This window comes from Thunnus albacares, chromosome 8, assembly GCF_914725855.1.
Source record: "Thunnus albacares chromosome 8, fThuAlb1.1, whole genome shotgun sequence".
Taxonomy (NCBI): domain Eukaryota; kingdom Metazoa; phylum Chordata; class Actinopteri; order Scombriformes; family Scombridae; genus Thunnus; species Thunnus albacares.
The window spans coordinates 20230644-20257736 of NC_058113.1; the positions used below are offsets into that span (position 1 = coordinate 20230644).

Here is a 27093-nt window from a genome sequence, read left to right on the forward strand (position 1 = left end):
TCACTGTGCAATAATAAAAACAAAGGGAACATTATCCACAAGGGTTTTGGCACAGAGAGAGTAAAGGACAACTGCAAAACACAAAAACTATTTGTAATTCAAATGATGACAAACATTTGGGAGATGCAACGGCTCAACAACAACCTTTATATTCTGCTTTCAGTCAAGCTCATATAAACCAGTTATTACATACAGAGTGAAGGAACTGTGGACAGGTTTTTCTACTGTACAGTTTTCTGTATTTAGAGCTGAGCGATAAATCAATACTATCATTTCTGTTGGCCAAAAACATGTTTCAAAGCAAGTTTTTATTTAACAAAAGTAGCTATTTAAGTTTTTGTTTTATCTATTTCCTATGTGATTTCATACATTTGTCCTATTGTGATATACAGTACATAGATATGAGAAAATAACCAAATTCATATCATAATATGATTTCAACCATTTCACCCAGCCTTAGCTGTGCTGTTATTCATACTTAAGTAGGCAGCGTATTGTTATGATGTGAAACTTTTTTTTAATGTTTGGTCTCAACCCTGAATGTTCCTTGATGGCAGTACAGATGTTTTGGCAGTGAACAAACCGTAAAGATATCTTTCACATGGCACACGCTTCACTGGATACAACACTGCTGTACAGACGTCAGTGTATATGTGCTTGATGTGATCCGAATATTGGATTTCCTCACAATTACAGGCAGCGTAACAGTTAATGAAAAAAAATTCCAAACAGAGAAATCACCGCATCAAGCGGGTAAACCAAAGCAGAGAAATATTCAACCAGAATTAAAAAAGGAACATTATAATACAGAGAATAGTTTAGGTTATTTAAACTAAAATCCTTAATGTAATTAGGAAACAATACAAATGTAAACTGCTTGCTTTGCTCCCTCAAACTTGTGCCAGTTTGAATTTGACCTTTTATTTTTGATATAAATGAAAAAAGTCTGCTGATAAGCGCTGCATCATTACATTCACATTTACAGCTTAATTTGTTTCTGCATTTAACTATCAAAGAAACAACCTTTTATTCCCATTGCACTAAAAAAAACTGTCAAGGTGCCAATTGGAGATGCCAAAAGTTAGCATTTGGTTCCTTAAATTGGAAAACTGTGATTAATGCTTATCATACACAAAAATTGGATTAATATTAACATACAGGTCAAGACAGGTGAGCTGCTGTTGGAATGTTTTGGTGGCAAATCAATTTAATCACTTTGTTGCTCTTTTAATTGTGAATAATGTCATTTTGAGGGTTGAGCTGCTGGTTGTTTAACTCACTCTACAATCTGTCTCTAAAGCAGCATTTTGATCCCATTTTGACCAGTAAGATCGTTCCAAAACACTTCAAACTGGGAATAATATATCTTGACATAAAAACACACATACTGTACAGGCAGATGCACTTATGAGAGGACTGAATAAACTATTTACATCCAATCAGACAATCACACTAGAAAAGTAAAAGTTTGCTCAAACATTCCTTTACCGGTGTTCACAGTACTTTTATGTACATATACAAAATGTCTCCAGTGGTGACTCAGCTTTACGTGTCACACTTGTTACTAATTTCTGCTATTTGTTAAATTTACTGTATTTTTTTAAATAAAGTAAGAGTTGAACTTTTAACTTTTCCTACAAGAAATATTACTGGAAATGTGTGACGTTTGTCGCTAGAAAAATGAGTGATGGTGCAATCGATACTGGAAATTATAGTCTTGAAGTAACTCTTCCTTATGTCCCAAAAATATCAAACCAGTTCTTTATTGTACCTCCATTCAGTCTGTTTTCTCTCCAGTATTCTCCTTGTTATCTACCTTTTCTCCCTCTTTTTTCTCCTCCTTGTCTCCTCTCCTCCCTTCCCTTTTCCCTCCCTTCAGGACCTTGCCCACTATTATACAGCAAACAGCGATGATGTGCATGATGAAGTAGATGGACATCCAGTAGTTGATGGTGTCGGAGGCCTTCAGTAGCACAAAGCCCATGCACATGTAGTCGTAGGCTCTCATCTTCAAGAACCAGTGAACCCAGTCGAAGATGTTCTGTCCACGAGGGCCCAGTTTAGCTCTGACAGAGGCCTCCATGGCGGACTCAGCTGCAATGCACAGGGGGATGGTGAGGAAGGAGAGGTAGTAGCCGGCATGTAGACCGTGCCAGTAGGCGCTGATGAACATGGTCCAGCCAGCCCTGAAAGTCAGACAGATGGGAGAGATGGTAAAGTCCAAACATAACATGACGTGTTAGGGTTTTCATTTGATTTATTTCAGGTAAAAAATTTTATATAACCATTGTTTATTCAGGGAAAACTGCCTGAGCATTAAGCTCTTTTACAGCAATGACCTGAGTTCACATTCATATGGGCAGGAAGGATATTCAGTATGTGATAACAGCCACAGTAATAACAATAAAATGTAAATTAATGCAAATAACTAGCAGGCAATAGGCAATAAATAGCAACCATATCTATGAATCAACCAAAGCAGGAACACTGTACAACAACCATAACATCAACATTAAGATGTTGGGACAGATCGGAATAATTTATTCAAAAAAGTTTGAAAGGGATAATGTCAAAGTTTTAAACTAAACTTTTACTATACAGAAGGTGTTTAAAGTCTGTGATAGGACATGAAGTAATCACTAAATGTGCTTTGTAACCAAAGCCTCGTATACAGCATCTTATTCCTTTGTGCCATAGACGTCCATTGTTGTCCAAAAACTAAAAACACGTCAATAAAGCGAACTATTGCACTAGGTGACATGTCCCTTCATTACCATGAACATGGGTACTGTAGTTTATTGTATATCAATCTCAAATACACCATCAATACTCACTAGCGCACCATACACCGACATGACTTTCAATGTGACTTGAAAAGAAATCTCTGATGTAAGAAAGGAAACTTCACTGGTATCCCTTCAGAATATTCACATTTAAGATCCGAGCTGATTATTAAAAATAGAAAATGACTAGCAAACATTTCTTAAAGATGCAGACGCTTAATATTACCTCACAGCTGTAATTTTTTAAAATCTCAGTGCATATGTTCAATAAAGGGATTCTGATGCCTCTATACACCTCACAAGGACTCATAGATGAGTATATAGATTTACACCTGTACAATATAAACAGGAGTTACTTGCACACATGGCACTTCTTCTACAGCCTTACCTGAGAGTGTAGGCTTTGAAGGGAGAGTTGGGATAGATGTAGTGATGCAGCCACCACTGCACCGTCATGTTCCAGTAACGCATGCCGTGTCGCACCTTCACACAGAAGTCGGTGTTGTAGCAGTCAATGTTCTGGATGGTTTTAAAGTCATATTGCTCCTCAGCGGCAGGATCAACACTGTAGGGAAAGAATAAAGTAAATAAAAACCAAATACCAACTTTTAACAACAAAAATATGACCATCACATAGACAAAGATGTTGGTATTGTATTAAATGGTACCTATAGTTGACTGTGGGTCCTCCTCCAGGTTTGCTAAGCGCCTTTTCTGGATAGCAGCCTAGACCTGCACTGATACAACCGGCCTCAGCTCCACACCACGCTGCATAGAAACGCATCCTGAACACGAAGAACACCGCGATCATGTAGAACAGCCTGGTCAGAGAGAGAAAGAGAACAAAAGGACATTAACAACAAGGTTATTACTGAGACATTTACGCCTCAGTCACAGCTACAAGAATGTTTTTGACTCGACAGGAATAATTTTTTACTTTCCTAAAACACAGCACTACTGTATTTATCTCAACATAAATGATCATTTATGATTTCCTTTTGTTAAGTTGTGTCATTTCATTGCGTCTGTGTGACAAATTTCAGCCAGACTCCTGACAAAACCAGAGAGACAGATTCTACAACCAGTTTAGTTTAAGTTAATTGACTCCCAGTACATTTGAGGAATTATTTGTAAATATTATTTAACACCTTTAACAAATATTTGTTGTCATAGCAAATATGTATATTTATGTGTCTGAGCTTTTAAGCCCCTGTAAGGCCTCAGTATTATTTAATGACTCTACAGTCTAAATGTGGTTTAACTTTCTCCATTAGATTAAAAATCTCAAGTTCGCTCCTAAAAAGCATTTTTATTTAAAATGCACATTTATACTTGCTTTTAGCTGGACATTAGTTGTTTAAATCAAGTTCAATGTATTCTTCTCGTAGCATTTTATTCAATCATTCTTTTGTATGCAGTTGCACTCAATTTCATTTCATGCTCATTTATCTTAAATTAAATGATTCCATTAATGAGACAGGTTAAGAAAACTTTTAAGTGATGATGATGATGATGATGATATACTATATCTACAACTCCATTCTTTATCGTTATTATTAGACCAGTGATGCCTTTCATTCTGCTTTGTCACAATACCTGAAGAAGAAGTTTTCATCCATGAACTCCTCCGTGCGAACGTAAGCCAGAGGAAAGACAGAGTTGACAGCCACGAACAGAGCGCCATAGACAGGAACCAGCTTCAGACGCTGCAGACACGGCACCCAGCTAGGCAGGGCCAGTGGGCTGGGCTGCTTCAGCCAGTCGACGAATGTTTGGAAGCGAAAGAACGGGCCTTTGGGTAAATGGAGGGATGACACAAGGGGATAAAGGCAGTGTTGAGAAGACAGTGATAGACAAAAATGGACAATTGAGATAATGTAAGACACAATGAACACACGAGTGAACAGTGGAGGACAATGTGGTTCAAAAGAAGAAAAGGTGTCGTTGGATAGGAGAGGGGAGTAAGAAAACAAAAAGAGAGTAGAGCTATATTACAACTGGGAGTAAGTTCAAATACTGAAAATGATATGGACTCACACAATATTGGACAAGAAGCAGAGAGTGAGACAAAGAGAGACAACAGTTAAAATTCATGCAAAAGCAAATTGACATTAAACAACAATACTCATGGGTATTAACAGCTCACACATAAACATGTTAAATTTTTAAATGTTCACTTAAACTTCGTCCTCCTAAAATTATTTAGAGAAGATTCTGAGAGGTGTCGGGCATTTGCACACACTTACCGGTCATGATACCGACATAACAGTAGCTATAGGACATAATATCGTAGAGAGACGGCTCCTGAGACAGACCACCAATGACAGGAGACTTTGCAAAGGAGCTCACTTCCTTTTTCTTCTCCATGTGGAAAATTTGCACCTCGTTGGCCAGACTCACCATCTGACAACAAAGGTGAACATATTGTAAAAAAAAAACTGTGTTGCTGTAATAGATTTCCTCGTGATAATTTCTTGTGTGATCTTATGTTTCTGTACCTTAAGAGTGAGAAGTAGCTGGATGGCGTTGGAAAAAGGTGTTGGTTGTGGTAAACCGAACCAAGTGACCAACCGGAAGAAGAGGAGGTAGAGAAAGGTCCAGCTGAGACTCAATGCAGGGGCATGCCTTATAGACAGAGACAAAATGTTGCGAGTGAATTTACATAGAAGCTGCTTTACTGCTTTACACTTTTACAAAACAAGCAATTTAAAGACACTATCGCTTAGAAATTGTATGTTTTTTGACATTTTAATTGATGATTAAAATTGTTAGTTGAAGATTACAGTACTGACTTCTATGTGTCTGTGTGTGTACAGTGAGATAATTTTGTAAAAGCATGAATGTTTATCTCTCACCGCCAGTTGCTCTTTATAATAATCCATGTTCCAATCACCGTTACCAGAGAGTGGAGTGTGTGGACATGACAGGTGGCGATGGTAATTGAGAGGCCCAGAAGCAGAGCTGCTCCCTGTTTCACAGGAGGACCTGAAATCAAGAAAGAAGTATATAAATAAACCACCTTCAACTGTCTACTGAGGAGCCACAGAGAGCGGGGAAAAGCACCTAAAACACATCATGAACAACAATTTAAAATCTAAAATCTAAACTTCCAAACAGTGTTGATTTACAGTTAGGTAGCCTGACAGAGACAGGAAAAGATGGTGGCATTTGTTGTGAAAGGCTGTGTAGAAGAATCCTGCTGCCATTTACTTGGACCAGTATTGCAAACCTGGTAATGAGCAGTAAGATGTGTGACAAACTGTTGTCCTGTGATGCTGTTAATTTCAAGTGAACACCTGTCACTCCCCGTGCACTGGCTCAGCTTTGAACATAATTTATTGACATTGTCAACGAGAACCGGTGCAACCCATACGCAGGCTTATCAACACTAAGTGTATGGAGAACATGTCCAAACATAGTAACTGTGCCGGTGTATATGAGTCACACAACATGTGTTTACACACCACAGAGGTCCGCCAATCATCTATTTCATATGTAAATTCTTATATATTTTCAAAACAGTAGTATGAACAATATAGTGTTGTCATGACAGGTGAAACACTACAGATGCATCAGACAGGAAAATGTTTAAAATCACATGAACTGCAGTTGCCAAAGAAAAGAAGGAGGTTGCGAAGCGTACTGACAGGAATAACAAAAGGTTAAGGCACATAAAACCTTGAACCCCGAACAAAAGAAAAGATTAATAAGTCATTAAGTTTCGCTATCATCCATAGTCTCCCTGAACACCACGTTAAACATCACTAATCCTTAATAGCAGGCTATAGAACGCAGACTGCTAAGCAGATTTCCACTTTCTCCATCGCTTCAAGAACAGCAGGCTTTCCTTTAAAGAAATGGTCCAGTATCACTCTAGAAATATTTCAATATATGTATAATAGGAGTCTGAGGAGGACTGAAGCTATTACATGATGTTACAATTATGCTGTTTGGTGTTTTGTCCACCCTCTGTATGTGAACAAAAATTAACTAGATAATTTCCACAATGCAAAACTTGAGGAAACAGTTGTCACTTTTAGCGTATACCTTTTAAAATGACAAATATAGAAAATAAATCTTATTTAGTTGGCTGCTCAGACCATGACTTTAACCAGAAGCATTGGCCCCTTGGCAAATAAATAAAGCATTCTGCTGATTATGTTTGAAATATACAGTACCAGTCAAAAGTTTGGACACAACTTCCCATTCCCTATAATGAGAAAGTGTGTCCAAACTTTTGACTGGTACTGTATGTCTGTACTTTCCAACCTGATGAAAATACTCACTGAGGTAACGGAAGAGGAATCCAACAGGGATGGAGGCAGCGAGAACTCCCAAATAGACCAGCTCATCAGAAGACATTGCTCCGCTAGCACAGAAACACAGGTCAGCTCAAAGTTACACAGAAACACAGAAATCTGCACATAATATGATGCATCATTCACAGACTTTCTATGAGTGAACATAACAAAGCAAGGTGTGACAGAAATACGTGATATAGGCAACATAATGATTTTGAGCTGCATTACAGATATACTCATTCAGCCCAATGGTACGTGTTCGGGCTGTTGTTGGTACTAAATCAGACAATACTGCAAAGTGTGGATAGTATTTCCCCTCCCCCCCAAAATGACATACTTAGAGTGAGAGTAGGGTGAGTCAACACAAACTTCAGTTCACCTAGAGGTGTGATAGAGAGAGAGATGGAGATAGAGATAGACAGAGAGAGAGAGAGAGAGAGAGAGAGAGAAAGAGTTCAGTTTACCTCAGGTAGTAATAGATTGTTTATCATTCTACAAAGAAATATGAAGAAATGTGACCTCTTAGTCTATGTTCTTTTTTTTTTAATATCATGGATTTGCACTTTGACAGTTTTGGACCTGTTTTTACAACTCCTTTATAGTAAATAATTTCAAAGCAGTAACTCTCAATAAAATGATTAGAAACACATCTCAACATCATTCATTTTTTAACTGTGAGAAGTTTGCCCAGAAGCAGCAGCGATGAGTGTCAAATCTTCAGGCTGTATTTCACAATATCTGCCTGTGAAGCCAAATTCTTCGCCATAAAGGCAACATCCGCTTCCTGTAATGTGTATGCGATATGGTATGCAAGAGCAGCTTGTAGCATTATTTCATGAAAACGGTTTAAATAGAGATGAAATGCATGGGACTACATATATACCAGTGTTGCATAACACGGAATAACACGTGAAACAGCTGCCTCGATGCTTAAGGATGTATTATTTTAGTTGAGTGCTGGACACTGTTAGCTCTAAGCTGTTTGCTTTTATCATTTTTATCAGCTGCCAGCAGTTGTACACTATCAGCCAACCATTTAATTCAATTAAGAATCGGAAAATTTGCTGAGCCAAAAAAAAAAAAGATTAAAAATAGTTTCTCAATTACCTTTGAAAAGCTACTTCCAGGTGACAGAATTTAAGCAACAGCCTGGGAGTATAAATTATACCAAAATCTAAAACACACAGGATAAACATACATTATAAAGAGGTTATGAGATGAACACTGTAGCTGTAGCTATGCTAACATTAGCCTGAGTCCAAACTAATCGCTCTATAGTTTGGCGGCTAACACATTAACTGACACTAGGAAGCACGAGGTGTAAATCTTAGATTACTTACAATTATTGTGTTAAATAACTCCAGTCTCTTTGAGAGAACCGGCATGCACAACTATCACCATCCACACTGCTACGATTGATTTACTTCCTGGAAGAGATGACTCCACCTGGAACGGTTGGACTGTTCCATTCTGCCTGCAGTAGCAGGGGGTGTAGTGGACTGTTCCATTCTGACCTCAGGTAAAGACACCCATAAACCTCTAGATTATACTGCATTTCATAAGTTCTGGTACATATTTTAGTGTATCTTCGTATAATACAAAACTTCATTTGATAGTCTTCAAATATCCTATTTTTTAAATTTATGTAATTATTCTCATATATATATATAAATAAATATACACATACACACACACATAATATATAAACCTGTATAAAGTGACAAGTATTAGTATAAATAGGGGGGGAAAAAATGCAATGACAACTCAGTTCTCTGGTCAAACCAAAACTTTTTTATTGAAAATTGGACAGAACAGGAAGTATCAGAGAAACACTCCCTGGACAACATCCTTCTTAATCCTCCTCTTCGTCGTCAGCTCCTCCGGCTCCACCCTGGCCCTTCTTGGTGTTCTTTCTCTTGACGCGGCCTGGGCGTCCACCGCCGTATGGAGACCTCAGAGAGAAGTCAATGTGCTTTTGGCTGTCCAGGCGGACCACGAAGGAGGGGATGTTCACCACCTGCTTGCGCACACTGCCAAGATACAAAGCAATAATGAGGGGGAGTTTAGAAAACACTTAGTCAACTTCACATGCTGCTTTCAGGAGTATAAGGGAAGCATTTAACTGAAGAGTGAGACTAATTTAACAACATTTTGTAATCATATATGTAGAAGATGACTAGTGCAGGCTTCATTGACGAGGAATTCGTGACACCACAGAAAATCTGAATATGTATATCTTAATCATCAGCCTGAGTATCTTTTTGTACATCACTTAACATTAAACAAGGTTTAGTGATTACTACAATTGCCCGAGGTGCAATCCCCCATACCTTACCTAACAGCCAAAACACCATGGCAGCACAGTCCCAGCGCTCAGTGGCAGGATTGGCTCTGGGCAATGTCTACTGACAAGGTATACGGTTTTGATACCGAATTGACCTTGCTGAAATGTTTAACTGATCTCAGCGGAGAGTGTTACAAGCTGGTGGTCCTCTGATGGAAGAGGAAGCATTGAGAGTTTCTCATGAGTCCCTCAGAAGACTTTTGCCCCTTTAAATATTTGATGTTTGCTCCCAGGAGCCTTTGAGCTTACCGGATGTGCCTCTGGCGGATAAGGACACGGGCGTGGTGGATGCTCTTGGCAAGTCCAAGCTTGAAAACCTGCGTCTGCAGCCTCCTCTCCAAGAAATCTTCAACCTTCAGACCCAGGATGTAATCCAGCTTCATCTTACCCTCGTCCAGTACACCAATCCTCACCAGACGCCTGAGCAAGGCATTACCTGTGAAACCACACAGGAGACATTTAATTACAAGTCCACACATACAGGCACATATGCTGCATATGGTGATTTAAGTAAAGTGACAATGTTGGCCTCATTGACGAGGAATTCTTGACACCAGAGAAAAGTCTGACAGTTGATAGTTAAATCATCGGCCAACACGCTAATAAAATCTCTAACTTTAGTTTGCATACCTTCAAACAGACGCTTGGGGTCCTTCTCGTCCAGAGTGAGCAGCTCTCTGGCAGCTTTACGGATCTTGGCCAGGGTGAACTTGACCCTCCACACCTCACGCTTGTTCCTCAGTCCATACTCGCCTTTTAAGAAGATAGGATAGTTAGTCAAAGTTCAAGCTCATTGCGGTTAACTCCATAAAAGGATATATAACTTAACACATTTTGAAAGTAGGGAACCTCATTTATTTCATCCAGATGTGTTAATGAAATCACAGCGTACCAATGAGTTTCAACTCCTGGTCGAGACGGGACTTCTCGAAGGGACGGCGGGGGGTGACATATGTCTTGCGACAAACCCAACTCCTGGCAACGGGCATGGCGGCTTAGAGTGCCTGCAACATCAGGACAAAAAAATTATTAGATTAGTCATTGCAACTTAATATATTAATTAACAGATGTACAAATATTCACAGTAGACTTCCACAAACCCACACTGCCTCAGTAAAAGGTGCATTATGGCTCTTTGGATAATTTGAACAAACTAGACTTCATCTGAGCTCTATATCATAAGTGAATATCTTTTGAAGTTGATCCCATTTACAGTAAATTAGACTCGATTATCTCTATTATATTATAGAAATCTGGTTCACAATTGAGTCACATTCAAGAAATATAGGTGCTGCAAGTGTAAAAATCTAAATATAACACGAGTCAAAAGATACTACTTTGATTTCTCTGCTGTTCCATCTGATAATACCTAAAGTCTAAATCGCTTTAATCTACTAGCTATTTAGCGTAAAGATGACAGCTGCAGTGTAACGTTAACATTTCCCTCTTAAATCTGTGGTCTGAGTTACAATTACAGATAATGTGACATATTTTACATTGACACACGCGAGGATACATTTACAGTACATTTCATGTACTTATTAATATAAGCGATCATGTTAATGTGCGTTGAAAAACCAGAAACTCATCAGCTGTACGGGTAGGCCGCAGCTGCACCGCACCACGTTGTTTAATGACACAAGCTAGCATTAGCTTAGCCGAATTAGCCTTTGCCTTAACAACAAAATACAAAATGATACATAACATAAAATAAGTGTCTACCAGTACAATAACGTTTCTTTTCATTGTCTATCGTCTGTCGTACATCTAAAACAGTAAACATGCTGTTGGTTCATGCTGTAAAATAGCACGAGGATACTGCTCGTACCTGTCTCGCTCAGGCTCGCGCAGTAAAGAGGACGTTGAAGGAAGTTCTTTGGCATTTATAGGGCTGACGCATACACTACATATCCCATCATGCCTCTCATCGCCAGAACGGAAGCGGAGATGTTGGTCTTTCTTTTTTTTTTTTTTTAACTTTATTAACAGCACAGTAATATTACAGTACAAACAACAGTACAGGGAGTATTCGAGAACAAATGAAATAAAAAACTAATCACAAAAACACAAGCAGAAATGAAATTGTACACTGTAAAAGATACATAATGCAGAAATTAAATGAGAAAAATAAATTAGTATAGTAACTTAAAAAGTGAATAAGCAATATTGCAAACCAACATTTAAGTTAGTTTTCAATATTGTCCACAATCTTTCTCAAGAAATTAGATGTCTTTAAAGCTTTTTCGTTTTTAGATAACCTTGCAGACAGAATCATAGAATATCTGAAGTTCAACATAAAACAAGTTTTTGTTTGGAAGTAACTGAAGAAATCCGGCTTTGTGAATATGATGTTTACCCAGGAGACACAGCAAATTTATCAAGTTATCAACTTCATTGTTTTTGGACACTACATTCAAAAATAAGATCATACTTTCTGTAATAGGGACCAAGGGGGACGTTGGTCTTGTCGCGCTCTGTTGGTGAAACTGAAAATAACAGGTGAAAACACTGAAAGTGTCTGCTTCAAATGTACAGTATGTGTCTGAGTGTACATCATGTGTATCATAAATATGATATATGTTGTCACATACTTAAAAATAATAAGACTCTCAACTGTTAGTTTATAGTGTTTGTTTTGTAATATTTTGTCCTTTTCATCCTCTTCAATTTAAAATTTAAACCTTTAGCAGCTCTTCTCACCTAGAATGTATTTTACATTTTTTTCATTGTAAATTTCTTCTTTCTTTTTGTATTATTTACAATAACTTAATCTTGTGTATATTATATATAATTCCTTGTATGTGCAAACCTACTTGGCAATAAACCTAGTTCTGATTCTGATTCTGGAGTATATAGAGAGTACAAAAGGAGTCAAATGACTGGCTGTGTTTTTGACAGCCTCCTTCACTGAAGCCCTGTTGAATATGTCCTTATTTATATTGTAAAAAGAAAAACAAAAACGTGTGAGAATCTGCGAGAAATCTTGCAGGACGACGTGTGCAAGAGTGAGGTGGTAAACTCAGAGAGAAGGACATGGGTGACTATTTATATAACTCTGAAATGGGACCCTGAGCATGTGTTTCTGTCTGTCAGACTGCGTGATCAACTGATGGACACACAGAAGCTCACTTGCTTTCTCTTTCCCTGCTCTACATCCTGTCTAATTTCTGGACAGGACTTCGGTTGTTTTGTGGAGTTTCGTTGTGTTTTGTTTGACTCATCTGCGAGGTTAACAGAATCTTAACCTTCTTTCCCTACTCGCCCTCTTGGATCTTCTGTTTTTCTCCTGTTGGGATTTTTTTTCTCCAACCTGACTGCGTGCTTTCCTGTGTGCATATCAACCCTTCCTTTTCCCCTCTGCTCTCCTTCTCCTTCTCCTCCCATCTTCCACCGTTCCCTGTCTCCTTGTGCGTGGTTTTTGGGCTATGCTATCCTCACCCACTGTGATTCTTCAGCCTTATGGACTGCCTGTCTACCCACAGACAACCACATGCTACCCCAGCATAGTTCAGGTAAACTCTCCTTTATTGGTTCTGTAAACTCCAAAACCTCATCTTCTGAGTTTCTCACACATGAATGTTTGTTTTCATAAGTCGACATTAGTAAACATCCAATCTGTCAGGTAGCTGGGGGCCTTTTTCAAGAGATGGAAATAAAAGACTAGATGATGAATAAAAAATGAAAATAAAATCCATAGTTGAATGAGTTTACAATTATTTTTCTTATCTTTATTCTGCTGATTATTTTTCTGATTAATCGTGAAAAAAGTTCATTAACATTTCTTAAATCCTAAATTGACATTATTAAAACTTCTTGTTTTATTGAAACAAAAGTTCAGAACCCAAATATAATCAGTTTACTGTCATAGAGGGCTAAGAAAACGAGCAAATATTCACATTTAAGAAGCTGAAACCAATTAATTGTTGGCATATTTGATTAAAAAATGACCTAAACCATTAATCGATCGTAAAAATTATTTGTCTGTTGATTGACTAATCGTTTAAGCTCTGAATTTGTTTTTACTGTAAATCAGAAATTAATGTCAGTGTTGTCAATAAACCGTCTTGACAACATATTTCCAGCGAGGAGGAAAACATTTAACTAAAGATACCAAAAAGCCCTTATCTCCCAGAGTGAATGAGTCACATCTTGGTTGTTGGTGTTATTGCTTGATGGTGTTTAAATATCTAATACAAAGGAGAGATTAGAGGAATAACAAAATAACTTATCAGAGAGGCCTGACAGGAGCTGGCTGAGGATCACTGATTGCGAAAGATCTTATTTATTTAATAGTAAGGACACATGAGGGGTTATCTTTAGTCCACTGGTCTCTGTGATGCCAGCAGGCTGTACGTGAATGTGTGTGTGTGTGTTTGTGTGAGTGTCTGAAGTGTCCCTGACATACCATCAATGCCACAATGCATCTGGTATCTCTCTACCTTGTCTCTGTGCTTCACACCAGCTGTATTTTTAACCCTCCTCTTCTGAGCTGATAATCACAGGAGGAGATTCTGTCACCTATCTTGTTTTCTGCAATCAACTGCACTTAAAATAGGTGTGAGACCTGCATGCTGTGCGTTTAGATATTAAGTATTTGGCAGTTTGAGCATAATAGCCACATAATAATATTCAATAATAATGGAATACTTAAGTATTAGGGTACTTTGAGAAAATGGGTGTAGAGAGAGTGGTATTTTTTAGAGGTGACGGGAACCAGAGAAAAGAAAAGTAAGAAGTAGAAAAGAAATGATTTATTAATTGGCTTATTCAGACTGGAACAAGAATAAAAACCATCATATTTCTGCACAAACTGGTCAGTCCACAGGAGAATTTTATTAAAAGTACAAAATTGTTGTGCAAATGTGTTTTGACGAAGTATCTTGGGTGCCCTGAGGAAAGAGAAATTTCTCCAAAACGCACTGGCACAATAAAATTCCCTTAATTTTATTATGTAATTTGTGAAGGACTTTGAACTGCCACTGAAATGTTCTTCATAGATATCTGCTTTGCCTCACATTCAAGGGATCAAGTTGCTGGGCTGAACATTTTGTACTTTCAGTAAAATGATATATTTCCAAGATTTGAGGGCTCTTCCGGTGGTTTAGTGGATCAATCTGTCCAGCATCTGTTTGACAAATATTTTTCTTGGGATGAACCAATCAGCCATTTATCAAACTGAAGCAGGATCTTTGTCACATGTCAGTCTTCTCTTTATCTCTTCCCAGTCTTTGCTGCTTCTTTTCATTATTGACTATCTGACAAAAACCAAAGATGTCTTCAAAATATTTTCAAAAGAACCTGAACAGAAGAAACAGGATGTAAAGAGTGGATAGTGAAAGAAATATTTGGTTGCATTTAATAAGCTACTTGTTGCTAACATTTGTAACTTGGCCGGCACTAAAAGGCCACATCTGCAGTTAGTGTCGTCTGTGTGTAAATCCTGTGGCAGCTGTCCCAGCAGGCACCTGGCCCAGAGCCGTTGACCTCTGACCACGAGCTGACAGCTGAGGAGGGAGAGGAGAGAAAGACGGAACAAATGGAAATCAAAAAAAGCCTGCAAGGAGGACGGTGGGGGGGGGGGGGGGGGGGGGGGATGAAGTGTCTGTGCGCCTGCTGACACAGTGATATGATACAAAATCAGACTCAGCGGTTGGTGGTTACTGTCTGTGGGGATATAAAACAAAGTGAGGGAGATTGTGTTATCTGGCACTTATCTAGGAGGGGGTTTAGTACAGTCAGACACTGGTTGTGTTCATTGGATAAATGTGACAAAGAGCAGCTTTAAGGTAGTGTTGATACATTGGAAACATGCTCCCACATGATAGTTGAGACTGTCTGTAAATGACTGGACTGAGACATGATCAAATGGGAGTCACAACCTCGGAGAATCCCTCCTTTTACTGTACTATCCAGAATTACAAGGAAAGATTACACTCCCAAGACAAATTTTAAGACAAATAAATAACTGTGATGTCACAAATCATGGTCGTAAACATGTTAAACTTAGATTTAAGGTGACTTTCCACTTTCAGCAGATTAATGTGAAGACAGCTTTCTAGTGTCAAACTCTGCACATACGTCATTCTGCACAGTGAAGCTCAAACATTGAATTGAAGGAACAAGAAGCAAAACACATGTTTTACTGGAGGGGAGCTTTAATATTTCTGAAATTGGTCTTGCACCACAAAGCGAACAGCTGTTTCATATATCGCACATAACAAAACAAAGATATTAAACCAGAGAGAAAAACATTATTACAATCAAGCATGTTTACTATTATCAGATATTATGTGCAGTGCAATCAATTTCAACGCTTTCTTCCTTATTCAGTGTTTGACCTACACAGGTTCACAGGTCCTAAAACAAACTAGCTGGGTGCGTTACATCAGATTGTTATTACTCCTGGCCTACTGAGAACTCATACTCTGAATTCACAAGTTTGCAGACCAAGGAACAAAAGAGTTTCATAATCTGTTCAATCTAACTTGTGACACTCTGAATCTTTTGTTTCATGGCAAAAGCTGATATTCACCAAATAAAACAGAGTGGTCTGATGTCAAGCTACCAGCAGAGACATAAGTATTTTAGTGAATGAGGTTCAACCCACAATCAAAGTTCCTCTGATTCCTCCTTTATTGTTTATCAGCATCCACATATCTCTTAATTTTTCACACCTAAGTGCAACAGCTGATGGAGAGATATACGAGACATTATGAGATGACAGAGGAGAGAGTTTTTAATTATAATAGATCCCTCTAAATCCTAAAGCTGGCTGACAAATGTGTGGCATTTTGCTTGTAAGGAAACACGTGGATACAAGTCTGGCAAGAACTTCCGTGGAAGTTGATTGATACTCCATACAAAAAATTATAAGTAAAAGTATACAAGTTATCAGTAAATGCATTCAAAATGTTGTTAGTGGTGTATTAATTAGTCACTACTGTGGGAGACTTTAACTCAGTGACTCATCAGGTAGCAGTCAGGTAAAAACAAGTAAAAATTGGGGGATTTTCCAGGATTTTATGCCTCTCTACAGATTTGGAAAATCCTCTTGCCTCTTTCCTTTTAAATCATATTAGATAATGTAGAAATATATTATTTAATTGACTTCTGAAACACTGACGGGCATTTAAATGACAGTTATTTTTTAGCTTTTTTATGTTGTATGTAAATTCTTAACCTGCAGAGTTGTAACTACAACTGTCAGATAAATGTACTGGAGCACAAACATAACACAAAATCCTAAAATACATGATTATCTATGTTGTTGTGCTACCGTTTACTGCCACCAGTGCTCTTTTTTTATCATCATTAAATATTTGAGCATAAAGTCAGAAATATTTCCAGGAAATAAATGGATGAATGAGCTGTTTTCCAGCTGACATGAGATGTTTTGTGCCACTGATTATCCAATAGATGTCACTCAAAACAAGAACCAAAAATGAAAATGTAAGAAATGATTTAAAAGTCCTCAGCTATTTGAAAGACAATAAAGCATACACCACATAACATTTGGAAGTTTTAATGTCATGGAGCAAATTGGTTTGGGATAACTTATTTAAACATTTCTCTCTAAAAGCAATAAAACCATGTCGGCCTCTCAAACATGGTATTCTTAGAGTCGACCTTTAGCGTGATATATTGCCTTGCAACTGAAGGAGCATTTACATTCATAAATACCTCATCTCTCTAGAAGAGCTCTGTTTGCTGTCTGGTTTGTGTGTGTGTGTGTTTGTGTGTTCGTGTGTGTGTGTGTGTGTGAAGTGGAAGCAGAGTGGGTGGATGGGTGGGGTAAACGAGGTGATTGACAATTACAGATGACCACAGCTGGTGTGGCCCCCGAGTCCCTTTTGCTCTGGCAATCATTCGGTTTGATTGGTGGATGAGTAGAACTTATGGTGCAGTGGGCGGGTGGTCAGCTGGCATTAAAACATGCAGCAGTTGTTGGACAATGCATCAGAGATCGAGGAATGCGGTAAAGGGGTAAGACAATGCTTTTAGCTCATAACTAGGTTATTTATTTGTATCAAGGTTGTACAGAATGATTGTTCTGTGTCTGTGCATTTTAGTTCCTTGTTTGTGTCTGCTAATGTGTACATTTCTCATCTTATTTGTGCCTGATGGAGTTTAAATTTGGTTGTTTGCACTGTTTTTTAAATGTACTTAATGAAAGAATAGTGTGTAGGCTGTATGGACGAGATCTAAAGAGATAAAAGAGATTTAAAGGGCTTTCTGTATCAGTCACTCAAACCTGTCAGAAAATAGTTCAAAATACTTTTTTCTAACTGTCTGTCTGTCTTTCTTACCTGTTTTTCTAACCCCAAAACATGTAATTTATAATAATATAAAACTGAGAAAAGCAGCAAATCCTCTATGGCTGCAAATGGGAATTATCTTCACCATATTTGTTCAATTAATTGGTCTAAAAAATAGCAGGAAATAGTGAAAAATGTCCAACACATTTTCCTTGAGCCTAAGGTGATGGCTTTAAATTGTTCTTGTTTAGTCTCACCAGCAGTCCAGAATCCAAAGATATTCAGTTTAATATAATGTCAGGCAGGGAAAAGAGGCAAATTTTCACATTTGAGAATCTGGAACGAGTGTATTTTTGCTTTAAAATTGACTTAAAGGATTAATCAATTATCAAAATAGGTGCCAATAAACTTTCTAAAACTACAGAGTCTTAAAATCTAAAATGTTCGGACTAGAAATTTTTAACATTTTTTGCTAAAAAAATCAGACTTTTTTATATTAGATATAGTGAGTAGATGTGCGTATAACACATTTGTACTTAAATGTTTATTTATCTTAAGCTTTAAATATTCAAATTCACAATGATTCATGGTTGTAAGAACAAAGCAGCTTTAAAGGTATACTATGCAGGAATTTCCTAAAAAACAATGTATAGACTCATACAAAAGTAATCCCTCTCAATCATTACTTATGACCCACTAGAAGTGTGTCAGACTCTGCCCTCTGCCTGTATTTTCTTATCATTTTGCCTGGGACGTTTCTGCATGTCAGCCATTCGGCAGTGGGTGTGTAGCCTCAATAACAGCACGCAGGGTGTGAGGTCGGGACTCGTAACATAGTGACCAGGTTACATCGCTGTCTCTGTCTCTCGCCTCTGCTCCGCTCTGCTCTCTGTCTGTGTCATGGATGTGCAGTATAAGGAGAACAGGTCTGTGTCTTGTTGACTGAGGGCGGGGCTGAGCTCCACACACACACACACACACACACGCACACAGAGCAGAGAGGCCACAGCGGACAGGATGAAGCTGCATTTTGGCTGCAGTTACACCAAATCTGGCAACGCAACACCTTCCCGCAGGGTTGTGCAGAGGTCTGCGGAGGTGTGGGCATGTTTTAGAACTGCCATGAAACAAGCAGAAAATTACGTTATATTTCATGGCTTTGTTCTCTCTAGTGACGCTCCCTCTCTTCATTCGTTCTCTTGCTCACTCGTCCACGGCTGCTCTCTCTCTTGCTCACTAGTTGAGCCGGGGAGGAGGGGCCAACTTTGAATGGTGTGTTTACAAACAGCAACCAACAAATCCTGCATAGTATACCTTTAACGGTAACAACATGATGTTTGTTTACACCTCTGACAACTGAGATCCTCTCTGCTATCAGAAGCTGATTCATCTTTTTCTCTCGTCCTCAGGGAGGCCCCACCCAGGAGGCCGGCCCCGGCAGTGGCGACCCCGCCCTGCCTCAGGTCTACGCCCCGCCTCCTTCCTACCCCCCTCCAGGTCAAGGTCAGCCAGCATCTGCAGGCAGACTGCCACCTCTTGATTTTAGCTCTGCGCATGCCAGTTCAGAGTACCCTGAACATCCCCAGCTCAGAGTCTATCAGGGCCCCCAGCACGACGGGGCGGAGACTCTGGCATCCAGCAACACGGTAAGGACAGTTTGTGAAGTTGTGGAATTCACATCATGAGAAGAACTTCGTATATCAATAAAATATGATCTGCATTAATTCAGTGAGTTAATGTGATAAGAAGCCCTGCTGCTACAGGTAGTCCCTCTATATCTGCTTTCAGAGGAACACGGCCAGATAGAGTTTCCTTCTATATTTAGAGCCCCACCTCCACTGTTATGTCCATGTATGGGAATGCCGCTGACACTCAGTGGGGGGACAGCTGAGAGCAGATTGTTGTTGAAAATGAATCCCCACTTTTCCTCCTCCCCTGTGTCTTATTTAGATGGCAAAAAAACAGGTCACATTTCAGGATTACAGCTGTGAAACTTTTTGTTGATGTTAAGAGTTTACAGTGAAGAGTGCAGAGGATGTACATTATATATATATATGTATGTGATGTTTTAGTGGTTCCTACATTTCAGAAAATATTGATTAATGATAAATGGGAAAGGAATTACTGTTACAACACTGGAGTCACTTTGTGATTCCTATTTAACAGTAAAGTATTTTAATCGAATAAAGATTTTAATTTAAGCATGATGTGTTTTTTTAACTTGTAAAATCAACACATCCTATCACACTGCAAAAAATCTCCCTTTTATTGATCAACTTTTATATGTAATTGTGTCCTTATGGTTATATTTTCTGAAAGAAGTGAAAAATCTGAAAGTGCAGAAAAATTTGTTTCTAATAAAATCAACTTGTTTCAAGTATTTTTTAAAATCAGATTTAATTTTTGTTCTTCTGTGAGTGGTGAATGTCAGTGGGTCCACCACTTAGGTCCAGAATGAAATATCCCCACAACTATTAGATGAATTGCCAAGATATTTGGTACAGACAGTCACTGTCCCCATAGGATGAATCCTGCTGACTATGTTCATCCCCTGACTTTTCCTGCAGCACCAAGACATTCTTACTTTTGAGTCTTGATAAATATTTGATGGATTGTTTTAAAATTCTTGTAAAAACAGATATTGAAGGTGCCTAAAGGATACAGTCAAATAACTTTAGTGATCCCCTGACTTTTCATCAAGTGCCATCATCAGGTCAAAATAACAATTTGTCCACAACTTTTATTTATGATCAAATATCTGCAAAACGAATGGCATTCCCATCATTATCAGCTGTGTAGTGCTAATTAGCAGATGTTTAATGCAGGCATCATTTGTGGAAGATTTCATCAGATGAATGTGAAAACAGCCTTCTAGTGTCAAACTTTGCACATACATCAATCTGCACAGTGAAGCTCAAATATCCAACTAAAGGAACAAGAAAAAAACACATTTTTAACTGAAGGGGGGCTTTAAATTCTGCTGAACTGGCTGATTTTCTCACTTTTAAACAAAATAAACAAAAACAAACAAAGTCTCTCAGTTTGAACAGAAATTACTTAATCCAATGGAGATTTTTTGCAGTGCAGATATGGTACACACTGTTCAAGTGTCCCTCAGGCATGAAAACATCCTCTCTGATAAAGTCAGACGTTTTTAGTCTGATCTGTGCGGCAGGTCGGCTCTGTGTCCTGCTGCTGCAGCACATCTATCTTTCTCCTCTCATAAATGGTGTTTTGTGGCCCCATCTATATATTTTATTACTAGAGCCCCTGACATACATGGGTCCGTGCTGATTTTCGGGGAAAGTTGAGACGTCGCCATGGAAGGGGGGGGTCAAAGGGGGAGGCTGACCAGATGACCCCCTTTCCCCCTCTGAAATATCACTCAGGTCCAGAAAACAATTCTGCATCGTGACATGACACCACCACCCAACTCAACCCTGTCTCCCTCTCTCCTGTTCCCCTCTACTGTGGCCTGTCTGTGGCGTGTGTGTGTTCGGATGTGATAGTCTGCCGTCTATTGTAGTTGGCCAATGGCAAGCCAGTGTAGTGTAATACAGTGGCGTGTGTGTGTGTGTTTATTTGTTTGTAGTATGCTCCCATGTGTGAATGTGTTCTCTATTTCCCCTTCTCTGTCCATCCCCAACTTATTAATTATGCCCCTTGACAAATGACCTTTAACCCTTGGCAGAAAAGCAGCACCGTGACCCCAGACTGACCCTTGTGGAACGTTTAGTTTTGATCTCTGCCCCCCTTGCCTTCCCCCACACCCTCTTCCTTTTCAAGCTTTCTGCGCACCTTCTTTGCCTTGTTTACTTTGGTTTAATTTTATCCTTCACTGCTGCACTGAGGCCTCTTTCACTGTCTGGTACTACAACGCTAATACCCAAATCTTCACTTCTGCATATAGGACTGCAATTTTTTTATTTTCATTATCCTTTCCTGTAATTTTTCTTTGCTTTTTAATTGTTTCTTTTCAATGCACTCTGCTCCTTCTCTCTGCTAAAGCTCACTTTATTTATTTTATTTACATTTTTTTTTTTGCCTTTCCTTTACCTTTTCATTCTCATTTTCTTCTTTGGACTCATTCATTTGTCCTTTTTTAAAAAAAAAATAAATTAACATTTCTTTTGCAATGGATGATGATGTGCTGGTTTACCAACACATACACATACATGCACATACATGCGCACACACTAGCATCGTGGTGCATTGTGAATGTTTTGGTTTTGGCACATTAGTCCTTGAATTGTTCTGCATGGGGCAATTTAAATCAGTTAAATATTGTCGCAGCACAATTTAAGGATCGGTTCACAATTTCACTATCGTAAAACAATATTCTGGTACCCATATGAACAGTGTGAATGAAGTTTTGCTCGCTGTAATCATTCCTCCTGTTCAAACTGACCATTAGAAGATCCCCTCCTAATGTGTTTACAGTGTAAGTGATGAAGGAGAAAATCCACAGTCCTCATTTTGCACAAACATGTAAAAGTTTATCTGAAGCTTATATAAGGCTTCAGACACCCAAATTAGTAAAATCAAGTGGATATCTTCCAAGTTTAAGTCTTTTTAGTATAAAATTCCCTCTTTGTGTTGGTCTGGACAGTTTTTTCCCTTTTGAGCTGCAGTGGAAGGATCAAAACAAAACGGTGAAATTAGTACTAAACAGGCAGTAAGTTTTAGTCAGATATCCATGTGCTTTGACTAATTTGCAGGGCTAAAGCATACACATATTAGATTATTAGACTATTATTATCAAATAAGCTTTTAAATACATTTTTGCACAGAACGAGGGCTATGAACTTTGTCCCCCATCACTTACATTGAAAACGTATTAAGAACACATCTCTTAATGGCCAGTATGAACTGGACAAATGATTACAGTGAGCCAAACCAGCTTCAATGTTCATTTGGCACCTGACAAATGTTTAAAATTGTGAACCTGTCCTTTAATGTGTTTCAGTTTTATTACAACTGCTTAGGTACAGTAATATGAGTATGTAACTATTTAACAACTTTCTTTTCTTTTTAAGCTTTAAACCTTATTTATTCCTCTTGTCAACAGCTGGAGTGAGCTTACGTAGTTTTACTGTAAGATATGTAATAATTATTTGTAGTGTACAGTGCTTTAGTCTTTATACCATCCTACAGGCATGTATACAAAGACGCCTCACTAAAATGGAGCCCTTTTCACGCCTCCTCACATTGCCTGAGAGGGATCACTGGTTGCTGAATGCTCTTTGAACTTGGTTTGGATCACTTGACCTCATGAAAATGATCTTTGCCTAATGCCATGTGATGCTTACCCAAAATGGATTTTTACACAAACAGAAATTCTCTGAGAGATGTTGCTGAATTAGTTGATTTGACTATGATTTCCCCCCTTTCTTCTTTGCTTTTCTACTGATGCCCTTTCCCCCATTTGTCCTCACATCTACTCCCATCTCATTCATACTTTCTTTTTCCATCTTTTTTTTTTTTTGTTTTCCACCTGTTCCTGTTTCCCGTTTGTTCCTCCATGTCGTCCTCCTTCACGTCCATTCTTCTATCCACATACTCGCTTTTCTCTCCACCTCCTCCTGTTTCATACTTTCTCATACTGTCAGGAGGAAGCGTTGGTACCTGTGACCTCTGACCCCCAATCTCTGAGCGTGTCGGTGTCGTCAGGGGGCGGAGCGGGAAGCGGAAGTGAAGAGGAAGGGTCAGGTAAGGCCCAACCAAAACGCCTCCACGTCTCCAACATCCCTTTCCGCTTCAGAGACCCAGACCTCCGGCAGATGTTTGGGGTATGAGAATTTGATCTAGAAACCATCATATGCATGTTATTATTGTACATATTGATATATAAATGTTGCCCTTTGTATAACTTATAAAACATTTTTGATACTTTCAGCAATTTGGCAAGATCCTTGATGTAGAAATTATCTTCAATGAAAGGGGGTCTAAGGTCAGCATCACAGAAATATTATCAGAGCAATATGAAAAATCTTTTTAATGAACAACAGAAATTAATCATGTAAACCTACAAACATGCAGGGCTTTGGATTCGTCACCTTTGAGAGTGCAGCTGAGGCTGACCGAGCACGAGAAAAACTGAATGGAACGATCGTGGAAGGGAGGAAGATTGAGGTGAGGGAGGATTTTCCCTCCGTATGTAGCTTTTCCACATTAATATTCGGTATAATAATCCTTTATCATCACTTTTGCTCTCCTCAGGTTAATAATGCCACAGCAAGAGTAGTTACCAAGAAGCCCCAAACACCTCTTGTGAATGGTGAAATTTCAAGTAAGACACAACTCATTAATCATTACACATTTCACTTTGGGGTCTTTGGAGGTTTTAGCTTCTTTACGGCTGCTGGAAAAAGTTTATTTTTTCTCTCTGTAGCTTCTGGATGGAAGATCAACCCTGTCATGGGGGCGATGTACGCACCTGAACTCTATACAGGTAAGTAACCTTCTTGTTATGAGATCACCAGCATCAAACAATTAAACATTTCTATATTAAATGTCTTTTTTTTCCTCTCTTCCTCTCTGTTTGTTCAGTTGCCAGTTTCCCATACCCTGTAGCCACTCCTACTCTGGCCTACCGGGGCTCTGCGCTGCGCGGCCGAGGTCGAGCCGTCTACAACACCATTCGCTCTGCTGCAGCCACACCTGCTGCTGTGCCCGCCTACCCTGGGTAAGAATCTCTATACTCATTCCTGGTCTATATTCATTTTATTCACTGCAAAACTATTAAATAATATTTTTACTCAACTGTTTTCAGGATGGTATATCAAGATGGACTGTATGGAGCAGAAGTCTATGTAAGTGTCTCTACACTTCTCACACGTTTCTTCTTTAAAACCAATAAACTTCTGTGTTGTGTTGTCCTTGTATTCATGTTGTTTAACTTTATCTGGTGCAGGGCGGCTATCCTGCAGCTTATAGAGTGGCTCAATCAGCATCTGCTGCCACGGCAACCTACAGCGATGGGTAAGCAGACAAACGCCACACATGATTTGTTCCTTGCAGCCACGTTTTAAACATTAGAAATCAGCTTTTACTTCTGGCGCAACAATTTTTTCCACATTTTTACTGATTTTTACTGCTTTGAATTCTGGAGAGATTCTAATGTTTGTGAGTTTTTTAGTGACTTTGACAAATGGGAACACTTAAGATTTGTGTACTGATGACGCATATCAGTCTTTGTTTAAAGGCTTAAATGCACTTGCCCAAACAAGCACATATTTCTTCACTATGAGCTCATGTTCTGTAGTTTGTATGAACCGTCAATGTTGATATTCTTACCCACACAGGCCTCACCGTAAGGTTAAATGCACTGTTGTTGTTTTTTTGAGGAGTTTAACCATCTGGTGAGAGGTTTCGCATCATAAAAATATTCACAAATTGCACATTGTGAGTTTTTAAAGGTTCAAAAGGTTCTTGACTATTTTTAGACAAAATTTTAAAATGAACTCAAAGTATTTGAGACATTTAGGCCATGATGTAGGTAGAATTTACAAAAAAAAAAAATTGAGCAACTAAATTATCAAACAAAATGTGCAGAAAAAAATAAATCTATAATAGTGTTTGTGGTGGCTTGTTAAACTGTCTTCTGATGTCTGATGTTTTCACCAGATATGGACGGGTTTATGCCACAGCTGCAGATCCCTATCACCACTCAGTTGGACCAACAACAACATATGGGGTTGGTACAATGGTGAGTTGAGTCAAAAACACACACAGCCTCTGTTGAAAGCTCCAGTATCTTGTTACATCCGTGGCACATGTCACACCTGGCGTACTGCATCTGTCAACAGGCCAGTTTGTACAGAGGAGGATACAACCGCTTCACCCCGTACTGAGACGCCCCAAAGAAGTGCAAAAGAAGTCTCCCTTGAACTCTGGGACTGGCTGATCCGTGATATGCTGCAGGACAGGTTATGAGATCCTTCATCTTTTTTTTTTTTTTTTTTTTGGGGAAATGTGGGAATGGTTTTTACCTCCTGTCTCCATCACAACCTCTCCCCCCCGAGAGACTAAACAGACTGAAGCTGTAAATACTGTAGGACTGTTCTTTCTACTGAAGAATACTTATATCACACGGAAGAGGATGATATGTAATATATAGACAGTTGCGTAAAACCTTTAACTGATTATTGTTTTCTGAATTTAAAGAGTATTGATGTTGGTAGATCGCTAACACTACAGGGTTGGTGAAAAATACTGTGAGAATTCTTTTTTTTTGTGATTAATATCTGAGATTTTTTCAAGTTTCACGGGTCAAACTGTACAAAAAAAAGAGAACATTTTGTACAATGTTAAATGACATATTTTTGATGACAAAGATTTACTAAATCTCTCTATTTAAGCGTGTCTGTCTGTGTGTGTGCGTGTGTGTGTGTGTGCGTGTGTGTGTGCGTGTGTGTGTGTGAGCATATGAGTGAGGTTGCATCAGCACTGTTCAGTTAATCCAGTCGGATGAGAGACAGCTGTGACACTGGTATCATTATGACTCTTTTTGGCCCGCTGAAGTATGACAAACGCAGAACTAATGTTTGTCTGGATTGTCTGCGGTTGGAATTTCATTTGTTTTTGCCTCTCTAACAATCTACCTCTCATACGTTTCTAGCTTTTCATACAGCTGGCAGAATTAATCCTGCGTCGTTTTTTTCTCTCTTTCTGTCCATAAATCCAGACTAACATAGTCTAGTTTCTGTTTCTGTGGCTCTGTATCTCATCTCTTTTACTCACCCTGGAAGGTTTTATTCTATCGAATTGCTTTGAACCCTGTTATGTGTATTCACAACTGGGAATTACAGTAAAAAAGCAGCCTTTTGCTGTTGGCTTTAACACACAATCTGAAGATTTATTGCTCAAAGGCACCTCATCAGTAGAAATGACATTTTCTGACTCGAGGCTACTTCTCTCATCTGTACGCTGCTGTCAATCCCACAAAACATTTTTTTTTTCATTCAAACTCTTGTCTAACGTCGCCTTATTTCTCTATTTGCTGCCATCTTTTCTTGTATTTTCTGTCTCCTTCCTCACTCAGAGCTGTTGAATGATTTCTCGACTACTATTGATGAATTCTTCTTGTCTTTGTTTCTGTCGCACTCTGTGCTGCTGTGTTTTGATGTTTACCTCTAAATAAAGCTGTTTTCCCCCTTTCTTCTCTTCTTCTGTTCTTTATTGATTCTTATCATTTTCTTGTCTTCTTTTTTTTTTCCATTTCTCATCATTCACTGTGTTCTTTGTTTCTGTGCACTTCTGTTGCTAAAGAGACCACAGCTTGAGGTTAATTTAATGTTAAAATTACACCACTTTTACATTTATACAGAGTTTTTACTGATTGTTTCCCTATTTCTTGCTCCTGTTTAATCTGTTTCCTACTTTTACTTCTTTTCTATTTCAATGCACCT

The 27093-nt window shown here is 38.7% G+C and overlaps 3 protein-coding genes across 5 annotated transcripts; 1 reads left to right on the plus strand and 2 right to left on the minus strand.

The window, feature by feature from the left end:
* Positions 1-121: 121 nt before the first annotated feature.
* Positions 122-8684, minus strand: mboat7 (membrane bound O-acyltransferase domain containing 7). 3 transcript variants are annotated; one of them, XM_044358308.1, is made up of 11 exons: positions 8425-8683; positions 8192-8258; positions 7422-7463; positions 7070-7152; positions 5639-5768; positions 5282-5408; positions 5030-5186; positions 4380-4575; positions 3452-3604; positions 3172-3348; positions 122-2186 (listed from the first exon to the last, which is right to left on the minus strand). In XM_044358308.1, the coding sequence occupies exons 4-11, from the start codon at positions 7143-7145 to the stop codon at positions 1778-1780; spliced, it is 1425 nt and encodes a 474-aa protein (XP_044214243.1). In that variant the 5' UTR covers positions 7146-7152; positions 7422-7463; positions 8192-8258; positions 8425-8683; the 3' UTR covers positions 122-1777. The 3 variants fall into 3 exon arrangements, with proteins under 3 accessions (XP_044214243.1, XP_044214241.1, XP_044214242.1); XM_044358306.1 differs by lacking the exon at positions 8192-8258 and having other exon boundaries at positions 8425-8682; XM_044358307.1 differs by lacking the exons at positions 7422-7463; positions 8192-8258 and having other exon boundaries at positions 8425-8684.
* A 168-nt stretch (positions 8685-8852) lies between these two features.
* rps9 (ribosomal protein S9) lies at positions 8853-11351 on the minus strand. The gene is made up of 5 exons (XM_044358309.1): positions 11257-11351; positions 10321-10432; positions 10059-10181; positions 9678-9864; positions 8853-9114 (listed from the first exon to the last, which is right to left on the minus strand). Exons 2-5 carry the CDS (start codon positions 10415-10417, stop codon positions 8937-8939), a joined length of 585 nt encoding a protein of 194 aa, XP_044214244.1. The 5' UTR covers positions 10418-10432; positions 11257-11351; the 3' UTR covers positions 8853-8936.
* Positions 11352-12514: 1163 nt separating this feature from the next.
* Positions 12515-26487, plus strand: rbfox1l (RNA binding fox-1 homolog 1, like). Its single transcript, XM_044359738.1, has 12 exons — positions 12515-12940; positions 19093-19329; positions 23293-23472; positions 23580-23633; positions 23723-23815; positions 23903-23972; positions 24075-24134; positions 24233-24368; positions 24456-24495; positions 24597-24664; positions 25310-25391; positions 25492-26487. The coding sequence occupies exons 1-12, from the start codon at positions 12854-12856 to the stop codon at positions 25534-25536; spliced, it is 1152 nt and encodes a 383-aa protein (XP_044215673.1). The 5' UTR covers positions 12515-12853; the 3' UTR covers positions 25537-26487.
* The last annotated feature ends 606 nt before the right edge of the window (positions 26488-27093 follow it).